This window comes from Anomaloglossus baeobatrachus, chromosome 8, assembly GCF_048569485.1.
Source record: "Anomaloglossus baeobatrachus isolate aAnoBae1 chromosome 8, aAnoBae1.hap1, whole genome shotgun sequence".
Taxonomy (NCBI): Eukaryota; Metazoa; Chordata; class Amphibia; order Anura; family Aromobatidae; genus Anomaloglossus; species Anomaloglossus baeobatrachus.
The window spans coordinates 225,675,081-225,683,936 of NC_134360.1; the positions used below are offsets into that span (position 1 = coordinate 225,675,081).

Consider the following 8,856-nt stretch of genomic DNA (forward strand, 5'->3'; position numbering starts at 1 on the left):
TCCAAACTTTTAAAGCATCCCATTTTCATTTTTGTATTTTTTCCAATGTAAAAGATGACGATATATATATATATATATATATATATATATATATACAGTGCTGGCCAAAAGTATTGGCACCCCTGCAAGCCAAATTGGATATAATTCCACACCAAACATAAAAAAGTGGATGGACAAAAGTATTGGCACTGTTTGAAAAATCATGTGTGATGCTTCTCTAATTTCTGTAATTAACAGCACCTGTAACTTACCTGTGGCACCTAACGGGTGTTGGCAATAACTAAATCACACTTGCAGCCAGTTGACATGGATTAAAGTTGACTCAACCTCTGTCCTATGTCCTTGTGTGCACCACATTGAGCATGGAGAAAAGAAAGAAGTCCAAAGAACTGTCTGAGGACTTAAGAATCCAAATTGTGAGGAAGCATGAGCAATCTCAAGGCTACAAGTCCATCTCCAAAGACCTGAAAGTTCCTGTGTCTACGGTGCGCAGTGTCATAAAGAAGTGTAAAGCCCATGGCACTGTGGCTAACCTCCCTAGATGTGGAAGGAAAAGAAAAATTGACGAGAGATTTCAACGCAAGATTGTGCGGATGGTGGATAAAGAACCTCAACTAACATCCAAACAAGTTCAAGCTGCCCTGCAGTCCGAGGGTACAACAGTGTCAACCCGTACTATCCGCCGGCGTCTGAATGAAAAGGGACTGTATGGTAGGATACCCAGGAAGACCCCACTTCTTACCCTGAGACATAAAAAAGCCAGGCTGGAGTTTGCCAAAACTTACCAGAGAAAGCCTAAAACGTTTTGGAAGAATGTTCTCTGGTCAGATGAGACAAAAGTAGAGCTTTTTGGGAAAAGCCATCAACATAGAGTTTACAGGAAAAAAAAGAGGCATTCAAAGAAAAGAACACGGTTCCTACAGTCAAACATGGCGGTGGTTCCCTGATGTTTTGGGGTTACTTTGCTGCCTCTGGCACTGGACTGCTTGACCGTGTGCATGGGATTATTAAGTCTGAAGACTACCAACAAATTTTGCAGCATAATGTAGGGCCCAATGTGAGAAAGCTGGGTCTCCCTCAGAGGTCATGGGTCTTCCAGCAGGACAATGACCCAAAACACACTTCAAAAAGCACTAGAAAATGGTTTGAGAGAAAGCACTGGAGACTACTAAAGTGTCCAGCAATGAGCCCAGACCTGAATCCCATAGAACACCTGTGGAGAGATCTCAGAATGGCAGTTTGGAGAAGGCACCCTTCAAATCTCAGGGACCTGGAGCAGTTTGCCAAAGAAGAATGGTCTAAAATTCCTGCAGAGCATTGTAAGAAACTCATTGATGGTCACCGGAAGCGGTTGTTCCCAGTTATTTTGGCTAAAGGTTGTGCAGCCAAGTATTAGGCTAAGGGTGCCAATACTTTTGTCTGGCCTATTTTTGGAGTTTTGTGTGAAATGATCAATGATTTGATTTTTGTTTCATTCTCTTCTGTGTTTTTTCATTGCAAGCAAAATAAATGAAGATAATAATACCAAAGAATTTGTGATTGCAATCATTTTCAGGAAGAAACTGAGTATTATCTGACAGAATTGCAGGGGTGCCAATACTTTTGGCCAGCACTGTATATATATATATATATATTATTTTTTGTTGCCTAAAATACAAAAGGCAATGTGTCATCTTTAACTCTATGCCTTTTAGAGATCATTTCATCTTCAACTTGCATTAACTGTTCACAATAACAGTAATTTTGACCAGGGGTGCACAAACTTTTGGGTACCACTGTACTAAGATCATACTCACCTCTAATATCCCATGTGCACCAATTACTAAGTTCACACTCAGCTCTGATACCATGCTCACCACTGATTTACTAAGCTCATACTCACTACCGCTCACCACTGATACGTTAAACTCATACTCACCTCTGATATCAGCCTCACTAATAATCCGCCAATCTCAAACTCACCTCTAATACCCCATGCTCCCTACTGATTTGCTAAGTTCATACTGAACTCTGATACACTGAGCTCAGCATGCTCACCACGAATAAACTAAGCTCACACCAACTTCCAGTACACCAGGCTCACCACTGATACTTCCGGTACACCAGGCTCACCACTGATTCTTCCGATACACCAGACTCACCACTGATACTTCCGGTACACCAGACTCACCACTGATACTTTCGGTACACCAGGCTCACCACTGATACTTCCGGTACACCAGGCTCACCACTGATACTTCCTGTACACCAGGCTCACCACTGATACTTCCGATACACCAGGCTCACCACTGATACTTCCGGTACACCAGGCTCACCACTGATACTTCCGATACACCAGGCTCACCACTGATACTTCCGGTACACCAGGCTCACCACTGATACTTCCGATACACCAGGCTCACCACTGATACTTCTGATACACCAGGCTCACCACTGATACTTCCGATACACCAGGCTCACCACTGATACTTCCGGTACACCAGACTCACCACTGATACCTCCGATACACCAGGCTCACCACTGATATTTCCGATACACCAGGCTCACCACTGATACTTCCGATACACCACACTCACCACTGATACTGCCGATGCACCAGGCTCACCACTGATACTGCCGATACACCAGACTCACCACTGATCTTCTGGTACACCAGGCTCACCACTGATACTTCTGGTACACCAGGCTCACCACTGATACTTCCGGTACACCAGACTCACCACTGATACTTCCAGTACACCAGACTCACCACTGATTCTTCCGATACACCAGACTCACCACTGATACTTCCGGTACACCAGACTCACCACTGATACTTCCGGTACACCAGGCTCACCACTGATACTTCCGGTACACCAGACTCACCACTGATTCTTCCGATACACCAGGCTCACCACTGATACTTCTGGTACACCAGACTCACCACTGATACTTCCGGTACACCAGGCTCATCACTGATACTTCTGGTACACCAGACTCACCACTGATACCTCCGATACACCAGGCTCACCACTGATACTTCCAATACACCACACTCACCACTGATACTGCCGATGCACCAGGCTCACCACTGATACTGCCGATACACCAGGCTCACCACTGATCTTCTGGTACACCAGGCTCACCACTGATACTTCCGGTACACCAGACTCACCACTGATACTTCCGGTACACCTGGCTCAGCACTGATACTTCTAGTACACCAGGCTCACAGCTGATACTTCCGGTGCACCTGGCTCACCACTGATACTTCCGGTACACCAGGCTCACCACTGATACTTCCGGTACACCAGGCTCACCACTGATACTTCTAGTACACCAGGCTCACCACTGATACTTCCGGTACACCAGGCTCACCACTGATAATTCCGGTACACCAGGCTCACCACTGATAATTCCGATATACCAGGCTCACCACTGATACTTCCGGTACACCAGGCTCACCACTGATACTGCCGATACACCAGGCTCACCACTGATACTTCTGGTACACCAGACTCACCACTGATACTTCCGGTACATCAGACTCACCACTCAGACTTCCAGTACACCAGGCTCACCACTGATCTTCTGGTACAACAGGCTCACCACTGATACTGCTGATACACCAGACTAACCACTGATACTTCCGGTACACCAGGCTCACCACTGATACTTCTGGTACACCAGACTAACCACTGATACTTCCGGTACACCAGGCTCACCACTTATACTTCCGGTACACCAGACTAACCACTGATACTTCCGGTACACCAGGCTCACCACTGATACTTCTGGTACACCAGACTAACCACTGATACTTCCGGTACACCAGGCTCACCACTTATACTTCCGGTACACCAGGTTCTCCACTGATACTTCCGGTACACCAGGCTCACCACTGATACTTTTGGTACACCAGACTAACCACTGATACTTCTGGTACACCAGGCTCACCACTAATACTTCTGGTACACCAGACTAACCACTGATACTTCCGGTACACCAGGCTCACCACTCATACTTCCGGTACACCAGGCTCTCCACTGATACTTCCGGTACACCAGACTAACCACTGATACTTCCGGTACACCAGGCTCACCACTGATACTTCTGGTACACCAGGCTCACCACTGATACTTCTGGTACACCAGGCTCACCACTGATACTTCTGTTATAACCGTAGCTCACGCTTTGCACACACAGAGCTCACACTCAGGGTTCGCTCACATCTGCGGATAAATAAATTGAGTGCAATTGGATAAAAAAAAAAAAAAAACGCACTGCACTCGCACGTTATTCAATGAGTCAGTGCTGATCTGCGAGATTGTCCTCAGCTGTTTTCAGTCTAAGGAAAACAAAATCTGAGCCGCTGCTTATAGCCACATGAAGCAGGGAAACTCGCCAATGCAAGTCTATGGGTGCGAGAAAAAAACGGACGTCATACGTCAACGGACCATCCATAAACCGCCCAATTTTTTTTCGGATACTTCCCCATTGTGCAGCAGAGGACACTGGATCCTGTCAATGATTGTAGAATAATAACTGCTGAGAAAAAAACACGTCATACGGATGAAAAATCAGTGCGTTTTTTATACGCAAATGTGAGCGAACCCTCATAATAATGACCGTTTCTGGTGCACTAAGTTCACTCACCTCTCAGCTCACATCTGGCACACGGACACTCACTTCTCAGCTCACATCTGGCACACGGACACTCACCTCACATCTGGCACACTGACACTCACCTCTCAGCTCACATCTGGCACACTGACACTCACCTCTCAGCTCACATCTGGCACACTGACACTCACCTCTCAGCTCACATCTGGCACACTGACACTCACCTCTCAGCTCACATCTGGCACACTGACACTCACCTCTCAGCTCACATCTGGCACACTGACACTCACCTCTCAGCTCACATCTGGCACCCTGACACTCACCTCTCAGCTCACATCTGGCACACTGACGCTCACCTCTCATCTCACATCTGGCCCGCTGACACTCACCTCTCATCTGGCACACTGACACTCACCTCTCAGCTCGCATCTGGCACACGGACACTCACCTCTCATCTGGCACACGGACACTCACCTCTCAGCTCACATCTGGCACACTGACACTGACCTCTCAGCTCGCATCTGGCACACGGACACTCACCTCTCAGCTCACATCTGGCACACGGACACTCACCTCTCATCTCACATCTGGCACACTGACACTCACCTCTCAGCTCACATCTGGCACACTGACACTCACCTCTCATCTCACATCTGGCATACTGACACTCACCTCACATCTGGCACACTGACACTCACCTCTCAGCTCACATCTGGCACACTGACACTCACCTCTCAGCTCACATCTGGCACACTGACACTCACCTCTCAGCTCACATCTGGCACACTGACACTCACCTCTCATCTCACATCTGGCACACTGACACTCACCTCTCAGCTCACATCTGGCACACTGACACTCACCTCTCAGCTCACATCTGGCACACGGACACTCACCTCTCATCTGGCACACTGACACTCACATCTCAGCTCGCATCTGGCACACGGACACTCACCTCTCATCTGGCACACGGACACTCACCTCTCATCTCACATCTGGCACACGGACACTCACCTCTCATCTCACATCTGGCACACTGACACTTACCTCTCACCTTACATCTGGCATACTGACACTCACCTCACATCTGGCACACTGACACTCACCTCTCACCTCACATCTGGCACACTGACACTCACCTCTCATCTCACATCTGGCACACGGACACTCACCTCTCATCTCACATCTGGCACACTGACACTCACCTCTCACCTTACATCTGGCATACTGACACTCACCTCACATCTGGCACACGGACACTCACCTCTCCTCTCACATCTGGCACACTGACACTCACCTCTCACCTTACATCTGGCATACTGACACTCACCTCTCAGCTCACATCTGGCACACTGACACTCACCTCTCACCTTACATCTGGCATACTGACACTCACCTCACATCTGGCACACTGACACTCACATCTGGTACACTGACTCACCTCTCATCTGGCACACGGACACTCACCTCTCAGCTCCCATCTGACACTCACCTCTCAGCTTACATCTGGCACACTGACACTCACCTCTCAGCTTACATCTGGCACACTGACACTCACCTCTCAGCTCACATCTGGTACACTGACACTCAAATTTCAGCTCACATCTGGCACACTAACACTCACACACACTCACCTCTCTTACACTCAGCTCTCATACACTCACCTATCATACACTCAGCTCTCACTCATCTCTCAGACTCAGCTCACACTCACCTCTCATACACTCAGATCACACTAACCTCTCACACACTCAGATCACACTCACCTCTCATACACTCAGATCACACTCACCTCTCATACACTCAGATCACACTCACATCTCATACACTCAGATCACACTCACCTCATACACTCAGATCACACTCACCTCTCATACACTAAGATCACACTAACCTCTCACACACTCAGATCACACTCACCTCTCATACACTCAGATCACACTCACCTCTCATACACTCAGATCACACTCACATCTCATACACTCAGATCACACTCACCTCATACACTCAGATCACACTCACCTCTCGAACACTCAGATCACACTCACCTCTCATACACTCAGATCACACTCACCTCTCATACACTCACCTATCATACACTCACCTATCATACACTCAGCTCTCACTCATCTCTCAGACTCAGTTCACCTCTCATACGATCACTCTCACTTCATATACTCAGCTCACACTAACCTCTCACACACTCAGATCACACTCACCTCTCATACACTCAGATCACACTCACCTCTCATACACTCAGATCACACTCACATCTCATACACTCAGATCACACTCACCTCATACACTCAGATCACACTCACCTCTCATACACTCAGATCACACTCACCTCTCATACACTCAGATCACACTCACATCTCATACACTCAGATCACACTCACCTCATACACTCAGATCACACTCACCTCTCGAACACTCAGATCACACTCACCTCTCATACACTCAGATCACACTCACCTCTCATACACTCACCTATCATACACTCACCTATCATACACTCACCTATCATACACTCAGCTCTCACTCATCTCTCAGACTCAGTTCACCTCTCATACGATCACTCTCACTTCATATACTCAGCTCACACTCAACTCTCATACACTCAGCTCACACTCCCCCTGATATCTCGGCTCACACTCGTCTATGGCATCCTCTCCCTCCTGCCCTTCATCCCCCACATCCCGCAGCAGCAGCTCCGCAGTCCCCGTCTCCTCCCCGGCTCCCTCCGTCCTCTAACAAAGCCGCCGCGGTTACCTTCAGGATGCCGGCCATGTCCTCCGCTCCCGGTAATCCTCCCGCAGGATCAGGCGACCGCTCCTTCCAGCTCAGACCCAGCAGCGGCCATCAGTGACCGGTACCGAGATCCTGACTCCCGGCTGCGGCGCCACCTCCCTCCCCGCAGTGAGAGCCAGTGGCCCGGAGCCAGCGCGGCGCCTCCCCCGGTCACATGGGGCTCAGGCCACGGTACCCAGTGCTGTATATACTCCCCCCTGTGCTGTATGTACTCCCCCCAGTGTAGTATATACTCGCTCAGTGTACCCAGTGTAGTATATACTCGCTCAGTGTACCCAGTGTAGTATATACTCGCTCAGTGTACCCAGGTGTAGTATATAGTCCCCCAGTGTACCCAGTGCTGTATATACTCCCCCCAGTGGTGTGTATACTCCCCACAGTGTATCCAGTGCTGTATAAACTACCCCAGTGCTATGTATGCTCCCCCAGTATATCCAGTGCTGTATATACTTCACCCAGTATATCCAGTACTGTATATACTCCCTCAGTGCTGTATATACTTCCCCAGCACTGTATATACTTCCCCCAGTGCTGTATATACTCCCCCCAGTGCTGTATATACTCCCCCAGTGTACCCAGTGCTGTACATACTCCCCCAGTGCTGTATATACTCCGCCAGTGTACCCAGTGCTGGATATATATAATCGCCAGTGCTGTATATTCTCCCCCAGGGTACCCAGTGCTGTATATACTCCCCCAGTATAACCAGTGCTATATATACTCCCCCTAGTGTACCCAGTGCGGTATATATTTCCCCAGTGTACCCAGTGCTGTATATACTCCCCCGGTGTAACCAGTGCAGGATATATACTCCCCCCAGTGTATCCAGTGTTGTATAAACTTCCCCAGTATTGTATATACTCCACCAGTGCTATATATACTCCCCCCAGTGTACCCAGTGCTCTTTATACTCCCCCAGCGTATTCAGTGTTCTATATACTCCCCTACTCCCCCAGTGTACCCAGTGCTGTATATACTCCCCCAGTGTACCCAGTGCTGTATATACTCCCCCCAGCGCTGTATATACTCCCCCAGTGCTGTATATACTCCCCCAGTGTACCCAGTGCTGTATATACTCCCCAGTGCTGTATATACTCCCCCAGAGTACAGAGTGCTGTTTATACTCCCCCAGTGTTCCCACCGCTGTATATACTACCCCCAGTGTATCCAGTGCTGTATAAACTCCCCCAGCGCTGTATATACTCAACCCAGTGCTGTGTATACTCCCCCAGTATACCCAGTACTGTATATACTCCCCCAGTGTACCCGGTGCTGTATATGCCCTCCCAGTGTACCCAGTGTTGTATATACTATCCCCCAGCACTGTATATACTCCCCCCAGTGCTGTATATACCGCCCCAGTATACCCAGTGCTGTATATACTCCCCCCAAGTGTAGAATATATTCCTCCCAGTGTACCCAGGGCTGTATATACCCCAGTGT

At 48.6% G+C, this 8,856-nt stretch overlaps 1 protein-coding gene across 1 annotated transcript in view; it reads right to left on the minus strand.

Moving 5' to 3' along the window:
- ST6GALNAC3 (ST6 N-acetylgalactosaminide alpha-2,6-sialyltransferase 3) overlaps nucleotides 1–7,526 on the minus strand; it is a 290,283-nt gene extending 282,757 nt beyond the window's left edge. Inside the window, exon 1 of the mRNA XM_075320283.1 lies at nucleotides 7,375–7,526. Coding sequence (XP_075176398.1) covers nucleotides 7,375–7,392 — 18 coding nt within the window. The 5' untranslated portion in view covers nucleotides 7,393–7,526. The remainder of the gene's footprint in view (nucleotides 1–7,374) is intronic.
- Nucleotides 7,527–8,856: the final 1,330 nt, after the last annotated feature.